Source organism: Saccoglossus kowalevskii, chromosome 10, assembly GCF_978046115.1.
Source record: "Saccoglossus kowalevskii chromosome 10, keSacKowa6.1, whole genome shotgun sequence".
NCBI classification, from domain to species: domain Eukaryota; kingdom Metazoa; phylum Hemichordata; class Enteropneusta; family Harrimaniidae; genus Saccoglossus; species Saccoglossus kowalevskii.
Window position 1 is genome coordinate 26,067,461 of NC_140650.1, and position 12,100 is coordinate 26,079,560.

At 37.7% G+C, this 12,100-nt stretch overlaps 1 protein-coding gene across 1 annotated transcript; it reads left to right on the top strand.

Annotated features, from left to right (window-relative positions):
* Positions 1 to 6,419: 6,419 nt before the first annotated feature.
* Positions 6,420 to 11,111, top strand: LOC100313748 (T-box 6 transcription factor). The gene is made up of 5 exons (XM_002733953.3): positions 6,420 to 6,934; positions 7,881 to 8,148; positions 8,517 to 8,728; positions 9,119 to 9,189; positions 9,948 to 11,111. Exons 1-5 carry the CDS (start codon positions 6,420 to 6,422, stop codon positions 10,499 to 10,501), a joined length of 1,620 nt encoding a protein of 539 aa, XP_002733999.3. The 3' UTR covers positions 10,502 to 11,111.
* Positions 11,112 to 12,100: the final 989 nt, after the last annotated feature.

Sequence of the window (12,100 nt, forward strand, 5' to 3'; positions counted from 1 at the left end):
GGTACAAATAATGTTTTTGTGAAATTATGAAAGCCCATAAATGTCGAAAAGAGTCAAGGCAGATTTTTATACGTCGAAAAAACTGTTAACATACAAGCTGCTCTCTGATTGGTCTGACTGGTGGTTGTTAGGGTTGGGTAGCCAATCAGACATCATCTTGTAAGTAGCTTCGCATTGGTTGCAGATGTTGACGAGACTACTTGCGGTTTTTAGTATCACGTCGTGGTATACTTTTGTCTGAGTACGTTGTGCAGCCTGATATTCCCGACTTCGTTGGCAATCGTCTCAAAATTGTCTCCAAATTTCTGTCCGTACCACACCGCGTCATTGTATGTAAATGTTTGTTTTCAAACACACTGCAGAATCCTGAAAAAAGTTGCATTCAAGATTTTGGCTCATTTGTTTGAATGACGGTGACCGCGTGCGTCAAGAAACCAGCTTCGAACGTGCCTACAAGTGCTGACGTAATGAAACGAAATATGACGTACATTGGAAACCCGCAAATGATCCAAAGGGTTTCATGAACCGTCGCTCTTTCATTATCATGTTAAGAAAGGAACCGAGGGAAATTCGCCAAAAAAATTGCCGATTTTTAGAACAAAATCCATGTGAGCCAAAGAATAAAAAAATACATGCACAGACTCCTTGAATAATTTTGAGATGGAGATGTCCAATAATTTATTAAATGCCCAATGTGGAGCAGCATAACATTTTAAATACGGTTACGGTGTAATATCGATTGTATAAATGTCACAGATTCATGTCTGGTAAACGAATTGTTTTTGTATTTCTTTTTTTCGGTAGTCGAGGAAATAATATTCAGTTGTTATTTTTGAGAAATGAGTATTACTTGGCTAGGTAGCGATTGCTATTATAGAAAACTGTGCATTGTTGTCAATTTAAGTGTATCTACATATGCTGCACGTATAATTTCAATCTATGTTTGTTCATTTCTGTTTTTAACCAAAATGCGTGTGTCTACCCGATACAATCAACTTATTTTAAAAACAAAAGCACGATCAATGAATTGCTGTTGTTGTTGTTTTCTCACCTATGATAATAAAGTTGTTGTAGTTGTTGATGTTATTGTGATAAGTATACTCTGGACATCAATGTCTTGTTGGTGTATATAAAATCACAACACGCAATTTTATGCCGCAAATATGCATGCTCTATCTGAGGAGGTCGTGTTTCGACCGTACAAACTAACAGGTCAACCCATATGTATATAATTTTAAGCTGTCGAGACACGAAAGTGACAAAACGAAATGTTTCTTCAGAACTTTGAAGGTTGGCGTGGCGTGAAAAGCAAAACGATGACAACCATTGCCATGATAAATCAAGTAATATCGAGTTATGTGTGAATGTGGGTGCTTACTTTCCTGTGAATTGAGGCGTTTCACTCGGCCCACGATTACATGTGATAATGGGCGCTCTGTGGATATGATTCACGTACACAGCAAGGGAGCTACATTAGATACAAGTCGTTCACGGCTACACACAGTACAATGATATCACTTCTATGGATTCATATTAAACACTGCTATCGATAATGTTAGTCTGTGGGAAATATAGCCGGGTTCATGGGAAGATGTTATTTATTTTTACGGGAATAAAAATAGGTGTAAAAATGTCCGCGTCCTTTCTACAATCTGTGCGTACACCGGAATTAATAAGAATAAGAATCGGGGGGGGGGGGGTTATAGATTTAATTACTGGTAACGAAAATCTACCTCTGTTTTTTTTTTATTTCTATACAACAGAAACATATTAGTTTTACGATCAAATCGAAACTCTTCAATACTCGGGAAGCAGCCTATTTTTTCAATGTAAAAAAAAGTCACTATGTGATTTCCCCATGGCGATAGACCCTACTTGAACTGCCTTTTTGAACTGAAAAAAAAATGATTAAAATGCATACATTTTAAAATTTAAATGATTTTAAAAAAATAGCAAATAACATGTAATAGAACACGGCAACATTACATATTATGCAGTGTATAGATTGTCACTGATGTGGATGTTAGCCCAAAGACTTCATTTCTTTACCGCGTTGTAATTCCAACAGAACACGTGACCAGTTACTCTATTAATAAATGAAACTTCTTTCCAATTTCCCGTACGGCTTGTACTATTAAGAGATTATATATGATTAATTTAATTTTAAACTAACCGGTAGTAAATTTACCGTAGAACTCTGCGGTGAGATTACATCATCTTTATTTCCATGGCAACAAGCACGGATACATTTTGTGACGAGTTCAATGCTATGTGTGACGTATATTTTTATCATGAAATACTGCAGTGCAGTATAATAGCTGTCATATCCCGCCTAAATATATTATGCCAGGTAATAGTTTTCGACTTTTAAAGTCACTCTGTGTTTGCATCTTCAGACCTTTGCAATGCGTGAATCACAATTGCTGACAACATACATTTTGCAACATAAACCATATCACAACGTGATTACGACTACGCGTCATATCATAGTTATTATACGCCTTTCGATCGTTAAAGGGCGGCAGTCGTCACGCGGCGTTCTGTTCGATATAGCGACGTATACAACGCGTGTAAAATACATTGTTTATTTACATAAAATTCGAACACGCGCTACGCGATGACCACCGCGCTTTAAGATCTAGTGTGTACCTGACTTCAGCCAATCAGCACACACCACAAGTCGTCGCATCAGTTAGTGAATGAATCCCGCGCGGCAGTGGCTTTAGAAACATTTTTTTTTTTAAATAGTTAATATTATCTAATAAATACCCCCGCCCAAACGCTCTGATTCGTGACCATGTTACATGCATTTAATTTGCACGTGGACTTATAATATTATTATTTATTAAATTTAAAGAAAAATTCAATATTGTTGCGTGCTGTAGACAGTCGAAGCATGCCACTACTGTCACGGTGGTTCTACAGTCGAAGCTAAAGTCAAAAGCAATCTGCTATTCGTTTGTACAAAACATTCAACATAACATAATTGACATTCATTCAATAATCAATGTGTATGGTTGTTAATATGATTTAATATGTTTATGTGTGTGGATTAAATATGAGATTCTAGTTTACTGTGTTGGTATTGCTTGAATCACCCCATTTTATTTGGCGATTCCGGTATTAAGTTACTCTACCGTGAATAGTGCCGAATACATGACTGGCGAAGATTATGGAGTTTAGTCCAGCGTATTCGCGGTGTTGGAAGACTATAGCCACAGGACATCGACATTTCCTATAATCGCGATAAACAAGACTAAATTGAATACCACTTCAATTTCGCATTCGAGAATGACCGGAAAATCTGCCTCGTGGACAAATTTAAATCATGTTATTTCCGTGAGAGATCCAGAGTCCGTGAGAGAAGAGCGACCTGACTGGTATAACAAAAGGCGTTGCGATTGTGCACGCGCAATTAATGGGAAGCACGCGAAAGGGTCCTTCATTAAAAAGTAATTATAGGGATGAGAGTAATTAGGCATATGTAATTACAGAATCATAATGGTCAAGTATTTGTTTGAAGTTGTCAATGTTTGTGAATTTAAACCAAAATATGTATTCAACAAATTGATCAGATATAAACAAATACGTTACTGTTTTCTAAAGCCTCTTTTTTGTAAGCACTCGTTAGATGATGTAGATTAGTTTCAGTTGTTTCATTTCTGTAAACAAAATTATCTTTAAAAATGGGAACTCGGAATCGAAATGAGTGAAAAAGTATTGATCTTTGATTGCAAAGTGTATAGATATGCCTCTTTTTAAATGCGAGTGTAATTTCGGATTGGTTCCACGTTAACGTAATAGCGATTAAAAAACAAACATATTCTATATACTCCTTCGAAAATGTTAGTCTAAGAGCGATGGAAAAATTTGAAAAAACTTGAAATGCACAGTAAAATCTGCACGCCTAAATCATGGGAAAGAAAAGTCCTGTAGAGATAAATAACAGTAAACAAATTTGCAAGCCTAAATAATGGAGAAAAAGTATTTCACGCAGTGGAAACATAATACATAATTTATCATGAAAAAAATAGAGCAAACCTTCGTGAGATTTGTACAGTTTTTCTGCCATGACCCCACCCAGAGTTTTTTTGAAGGATCGAGTCACTGAAAATAAAATCCAATGGAAATACTTTTTTTCGTCATAGGTATGTTTTACATTCAATTCACCAAATTTTGGTGAAAATAAATGTAATAGAAAACCACCAAAATGCCATTTCAGCGAAAATGAATTCCAGCTAAAATAAAGTATTTCACAGTAAGTAACGTACCCTGAAACTGTGAGGCGAATAGGCGTTCCATGTATATGTGATGAGCGTAGCATCACATAATGCCATGCGTAAAAAGACTCGACCCGTGGTGACGACGAGTTCGTGTTCGTTATGAGTCCCATCATGCGATGCATGCATCGCGTAGAAATACATTGTTTGTTTACACAAATCTTGTTTAATAACTTTAACTTGAATAGAAGTATAAATTTTGAAAATGAACTCCTTGCCACAAGAATAGTAGATTTATAAAACAAACACATAACGCTATTTAAATTATGTTACTATCACGCACTCCCATATGTACCTCACATTTTTTTATGTTATACAGTCGTCTGATATGTCAGAAAATTCACCGAACCACTGCCTCAAAACTCCTGATGACGTGTTATATTTGTCAGAAATAATCAAACGCCGACTCGGAAGCCACGTAGGGTGCGATTTTGACATTGTAGCGGAACACGATTTCACGATACATATTAACTAAGAGATGGAGTAGAATAGAAACACTGCCAAACGCATATTGTAAAATACTTTATTTTAACTGGAATTAATTTTCGCCGAAATAACATTTTTTGTGTTTTGTATTGAGTGTATTCATTGATTTTTGATTAGTTGAATGTAAATCACAAGGAACAATTATTTTCATTGGATTTTATTTTCGTCGATTTTTGATACGTAAAATATAGGAGAGAAATGTATTGCCATTGGATTTTATTTTCAGTGATTAATCACTTCAGCAAGAATAAATTGAAGGTGAAATCAAGTGCGTTGTAGTATTTGTTTTTTGTCGGACTAAGACTACAAGAAAATCTCACAAGGGAGATAGAAATGGCAAACCAATTGTTCGTCCATCACTTGGTTTAGAGTTAGATTTGATTTTCACGATGATGCTACTGTAAACAAACGTTTTGTTTTAATCTAGTTTGCGTATGTGTTTTTTTTATATATATTTTTTTATCGTATATTACGTAACGTATTCCCCGCGTATGGGTTTTCCTGAATTTTCATGTTTTTCTCCGTTTAAATTCATCCCTCCTCTCTGGTTACAAAAATCGCTGCAAAATGTAATGTTGGTTGTCATTCATGGCGAAAAATGTAAATTATCTTTTTAATTTACCATCGAATTATATTTTTTTGCTTTCTGTTCTAAAACGGAGGAGTTTCCCATGTGATGTTAACTCTTCCCCTAAATAACATGAGTTGATTTGAAAGTTACCGGAAATTATCTAAAGGTTTGTTACACGACATGAAAGAAAAGACTGATTGCGAAGAATGGAATATATGAAAGAACATTCGGAACTATTGTGAGCCGCCCTGATTCATTGATCAAACACTCGTGTATCTTTTGTTTGCGACAAAAACAACTATTAAGTGAGCAGTTGTTATTGCAAACGAGTGACTCCCCAATTAGCTAATTGTAATATAATTAGGGCTGCCGTTTTTGACGCACAGGCACGCGTACAGCAATACGCCGGTGTTTAGCGAACCATCTTGAAAAGAAGTCAGTGACAGTGATTTTTATTATTTCACAACCTGGCTTATTAACTACGAAAGTGTGTATAAAGATATTTTCACGCCAGCAACTGGTTTGGTACAATGACATTAACTTATTTTTTACCGATTTTCAGTTTCTTTACGCTGTTTCATTATCGGTGGAATGTTTGGGACTATTTAAAGATATTTCAGCGCTTTTGTGAAATAACATTCTAATTTTCCTCGCCTCGCCAAAAACTGACACCTATCAAACATGCAATTTCCCTTAATTCGTCTTCGTGATAAGTAATTCGGATCGATCAGTAACGATGAATGATCTGCAACAGCTCAAACCAAATCTCCCATCGTCGGGTATTCGCCATGTCACATTCTCTTCTTTGAAAGTGACGTTGTTGCCTGGGAACGGAAACCGGTCGGAGATTACAGTCGAAGGAACTTAGTTAACGCACTGTTCTTTTGATCGTGTGTTAATAGACACGCCATGGTGTCATGACAACCATGACATGCAAGTGGGCAGCGTCCAATGAGATACGACAAAAGTGGCGGTCACGTGACGAAGTTGTCTTTAAAGTTGGAAATATTGTCCGTTGGCTTCATTCAACAAGTTTATCCGAATCACAAGATCCTCTCAGACCATCGCCGGCTCATTCAAGAATGGCACTTTCAGATAAAGCCCAAGCTTTCTCGATCGACTCGATTCTGAAAATCGACCGCAAGAGAGAAGTACAGAGAAAGAAATCTTCGGACAACCTGCCACCCTACAGCGGCTTGTGTCGTACATCCAACACGTACCATCCTTATTCCTTCGATACGTGGTGTCAATCAATGAAAGCAAGTGACACACGGAGAAAACAAAAGAACAACCGATGTCGTCAAGTCATGAAACTAAACGATTACGACACCACATCAAACAGCGACAGCCTCGTGAGAATGAACCAGCTCACCGGAAAGACCTCTGACATCAGTACAGAATTATTGATATCTGATCTGAAAGTCGAAACAGAACAAGATAGAATTCAACATAGTTACGACAAGGGTCTTCGCGATCTGTTGCCAGGGCAGCCAATTTCAATCACTCATGATGGCGTGACAGTGTCGTTAGACGAACCCGATTTATGGCGCGAATTCCATAAACACGGAACGGAAATGATCCTCAATAGGACTGGAAGGTAAGTCATGTAAAGCTCTTGAAATAGTGGTATAATTGTAGTTTCCCCGTTTATAGTGGTAGTTTTATAAATACATTTCACCTAAACCACGGTTGAAATCGAAAACTGTTCTAAAGTATTTATAAAACTTACTGGTCTGAGATAATAAGCCCAAAAGTAGCGATCGTAAAAGGAGGACGAAATGTAGACAGGCCCCAATAAGAACGAAATTGTCGATGCACTAAGTCTTGCAAAATGGCGGTGCAATCGCTAATTACTAGTCATCCCTTGCATATACGTCATCATTTCGTTATCAAATCACAATTTGTTACGGATTCATAACAATCACCTCATGGCTGCATCCAGTCTACGGGCTGCCCAATTAATTTTTAATTACATGGGACATTCTACGTAACTCACTGAACGGTATGCACTGTCCGAAAGCTGAGATATATGACTGAGAATAGGACTATGCGCATTACGAAATTTATGGAAAACGTTGAGAAGAAGCTGTTCCACGGGGTGAGCCGGTCACCACCGAAATGCCCACCATTTGATACATTCAGTTAATAATTGGAGTAAATAAACGTACACAGATTCGTGTTGTTGATTGTTTCCGACAACGGCCCTAATCGTGAAAACAAATATTTAGTATGTCGGTTGTTTCGTCACTCAACCTCTTGTACAAATAAATACACAACGTATGCACGTTCAAATTCTCCAGAAAATACATACATTTCTATAGCTACACACTTAGCGACAAAGGAAAAATGCATTTAAACAAATTTTACGTAATTACGTACGAATGTCTTAATTACACACATTTTTTAATTGCACTTTCTTCTATCACTACCTTAATTTGTTTGTGAAAATGCACGTTTTGATTTCAATATTAATATTAATAATTCACTGTTGATGTGAATTTCCTTGCTGTTTTTTAATTTAAACATATTGCGTGGTTTTTCAGACGGATGTTTCCATGCATCGGTGTCCAGATCAGTGGTCTTGAACCAGCAGCCTTATACAGTGTCGAAATGGAGATGGTTATGTCTGACAACAGACGATACAAGTTTATTCACAACAAATGGTTACCAATAGGAAAGGCCGACTCGGATATCAACAACACGCCGTTCCACCACCCAGATTCCACGGCTAGGGGGTCATTTTGGATGAATTCAAAGGTTTCTTTCGCTAAAGTTAAAATAACCAACAACAAGGAGAACCTTGGCACACACGTAAGTATTTTCACAACACGTTCGTCATTATGCTGAAATGAAACTCCCTGGTATCCACGCCTTTTATACGAGTATATGTGTCTGGTTTATGATGCGGCGGGGTTTGCAGCCTCCTCTCACTCAGCACACTTACTTCATTGCAAATAAATAAATAAATAAATAAATATAATAAATAAATAAATAAATAAATAAATAAATAAATAAATAAATAAATAAATAAATAAATAAATAAATAAATAATCAACAGACAAATACATTTATCTAATAAACACAGGATACATCAATGGCAATTGTGAAAACCGTAAACAGCTCGACGGAGACAACAAAATGACATTTTGTCGCTGACAATCTGCCTTTTTTATTTTCAGACTGTACTGCACTCGATGCATAAATACACTCCGGTAATCAAGATAATAAAGCACGGATCACGCGACACAGACAACGGCACGGGTATGTTGCAGTTTTCTTTCCAGGAAACTTCTTTCATCGCTGTGACTGCTTATCAAAATGAACACGTGACCCAACTGAAAATTCAGAACAACCCATTCGCCAAGGCCTTCCGTGATGCTGACGTCATTGAGTAAGTGTTACCATTCTTCATCATACGATTTCCGGTGTTCAATATGCTGAATTCTTTTCGTTTATTTACAGTGATCTTGAGGGTCGTTATTTAGTTAAAGCACAGTCCCTCTATAGATAGAGGGACTGTGGTTAAAGTGGGGAGTCGTCACCTGCGCATAGCGTGTCGTTGTTTACAAACAAGCGTCTACTCATGGGCCTTTGCGTTTTTAGCGTGCGTTGTTATCGTCACTTGGGACTCAATTCCCGCGCGTGCGCAGGTGACGGACCCCTCCGCTTTAAATTTTCAAATGTGCAATTTTACCAACGTTAAATACCAGAGTGTGTTTTGTTACTCGAAAATGTTCTACTGGAATGCCTTGGAAATTAACAAATATATTTATTTTTACAGAATTCTCCAAGGAGCTTACATGATAACTGGAAGTCCGATTGCTGCCTATCAAGCATTGTACGGAAAATATGGTATGTATTAGCGTCATCTACGTGTATAATTTCTCCAGAGGTTACTCACATTGGAGTGCTATATGTATATGTGCCGCCAAAAGGGGTCCCAAAATCACCACTTCTGTCTGGTATGTTATTTTACCCTGTCTGTCTGAAAAGAGGTATCCTTTTTCATTATTTCTGTCTAAAAATGAGTCCATATTTTCCAAAGACTGTCTCTAGAGCTTGAGTTATCCAACAGGAGAATGAAGCTGATTTTTTCCTTCTGTAACTTCATTTCGATCATCAAAGTCTATCCCTGGGAGTCCACATGCTTTTCCCTTGGTACCATTTATGCTTACTGTTTGAAAAAGGGTGTCAAATATACACAGTTTGTCTGAAAAGGGGTAGGTAATTTGCGTTTATTTCTGCCTGATAAGGGGTAGGGGTTTCAAACAACCAGCTACACACCCCTGTCAGTATTTTTTGCTAGTACCTCGGGATAATTTCATAAAAATATCAGGTTTAATATTAGAGATACGTTGATATGTGTAATAGATAGATGTGTAATTCAAACATGGGTTCTTTAAAAATATTAGTTTATATCTTGAAGATATAAATTGTCGCACCGCGTTGTTAAGTGTCCAGCGACGTGAACAGCGCAGGTCAAATACATTGTTTACGCGAAATTTGACTGGCGCCCTGTACGACTTTAGCGCTGTAAAGGCGCGCTGACTATAGCACATTAATATTCTGACTGAAGCGTAACCGTTCATTTCCATCTTTTGTCTTAACAGAGTTGTCCACAGAACGTACTAGTGATCTGAATACGAATCCAATAAACAACCTGTCAATCTACACGAGTCATGATGATGCATCCTGGCGACAAGGGGCGAGGGAACAATATTATCACCATGGTAACGGTAACGGTAGAGCTACATCCCTACGTGGATCAGCTTCGTTTCCCTTACTGGACAGCATTTACTGCTCAACGACGTCCTCAGCCTCGTTCCAGGATAATTACTTTAATCACACTTCTCGTAGTGTATCTACGCCTTTTCTTAATAGTCATCAGCAACGATCGTATCCTAACACGAAATCCCGAGTAATAGGTGGGCCGCAGAAGTCAACGGCGACAAGAACTTCATCTTATATGCCATCGACACCATTACTTCAAGTCCCCAGACTGTCTTCCAGATGTTCATCGTTGTCCGAAAAACGCAACACAGATTTCACCGCAACAACGGAAGTAAACAATGACTCAGCAGAAGCCAGTCCCGATGTTTCCATCCGGGACATCGATGACGTCACTGTGCATGACACTGATGATGCGGTGACTGACATGGAATGAGCAGTGCTGGCCAGAATCTGTGCAACAAAGCACCATGGGCACAGCTACTATGTAACCGGGAGATTTGATAAATCCGAGATATTAGTGTCTACTTTTTGTACAAAGTTAAACAAGGGAACTAATTTATGATGAAATTTAGAAATAATTGTTTTTTTGTATCCAGCTACAGCGAAATATGAACTTGTACACAAGATGTTGATTACTGTTGAATTGTCGTAAAATAGTCCCATTGATTTGACATAAACGAAGCAAGAAGTATTTTTAACCACGCCCTTGTAGCAATTTGTACCTGCGATTTCAACAACAAAAAAATTATTGCGAAGTAAGACATGTCTGTATTCTGATAAAATCTTCATTTGTTTCCGACGCAAAGTGTAAATAGCGCCACCGTTGTTCGGGGGTAATTGTCACTAGAGGGCGCAATAGAAATCGGAAAACGAGCTAAACAAACTTTAAAAGATGAATATGAATATAAATACTGGGTTGAAAGAAAGTTGTGTGATGTATGTATATATTGTTAGTTTTATTTAATGATGAATTGCCTGTATATGCCATCGTACAGTTTATATTAAAGTAACAATGAATGTGAAAATATGAACACAATACACAACTGTTTCTATTTCTATTTATTCATAAAGGGAAACGCATTTTTTTTTTTTCAAAATTCATTAAGATATACTAAAGCTAATGCTGTTAACTGTTGACCCAGATAGACAGTCAATATTGTCAAGCATTTTTCTCACGATGTATGAGGGATGAAGTAAATTAACCAAACTATGCACTCCGTTCAGAGAAAATTGATGTGAACATTTTTGTCTGTTTTAGGACATTTCACCATTAATTGCTTCCTATATCAAGAGGTATTAGCACATTTACATATTCTCGGCGCGGAGCTAAGTAATCCAGAACAGTCAAATTTATATGCGTTACATACCCAGGGGTAATCTTGTTACACTGTTCAGGGGCGTCTCAACAACCATTCCAAAGTACCGTTTTCGGCCTTTGTTTTCGCCGTGATGGTTGCCATGAGGTGAAAATGCCCGGATGTCCGCCCCGAGAATTGGTGGTAGGGGGTAGAGTCCAGTGGAATTAGGGTTTGACCCGGAATAAAATAGTACATTAGCGAATTTGGTTTCAAACGTTGGCTAAGGTCATTGAGAATGACCAAAAAGACCTGAACCGTTGGGCAATTTTTTTTAGAGCATGTTGAAGATTTATTGTTTTTTAGCACTGATTTTACCTACCGCAGATATCCAACCATGCAATAACCTCTAATTACCATTGAAATGTATTACTATATAGCAACAATATTTTAAAAACAATGAATGAAATATAAATCTGCATCTGTAACAGATCACTGCAACATGCATGACGACGTCATATACATGGTGACGTCATTGCTGACGTCAGAAGTCCGTCGACCCTGTGAAGCCGATGTCATTTGAACGCTAGTCGTCCAGTCAATCTAATTTGATTTTTAGGTCAACCCGGACAGACAGAAAGTTTCTTGACAGATTTAGCAACAATGGACATCTATCCTCGGGGGCGGACATCCGGGCATTTTCACCGCCTGGCAACCCGCGGCGGTGAAAACAAAGG

What these genes read in the sequence shown, in the direction of transcription:
- LOC100313748 (XM_002733953.3), top strand. Translation starts at nt 6,420, where the DNA reads ATGGCACTTTCAGATAAAGCCCAAGCTTTCTCGATCGACTCGATTCTG. An exon ending in ATCCTCAATAGGACTGGAAG is followed by an intron (nt 6,935 to 7,880) that starts GTAAGTCATGTA and finishes GTGGTTTTTCAG; the next exon opens with ACGGATGTTTCCATGCATCG. An exon ending in CGTGATGCTGACGTCATTGA is followed by an intron (nt 8,729 to 9,118) that starts GTAAGTGTTACC and finishes TTATTTTTACAG; the next exon opens with AATTCTCCAAGGAGCTTACA.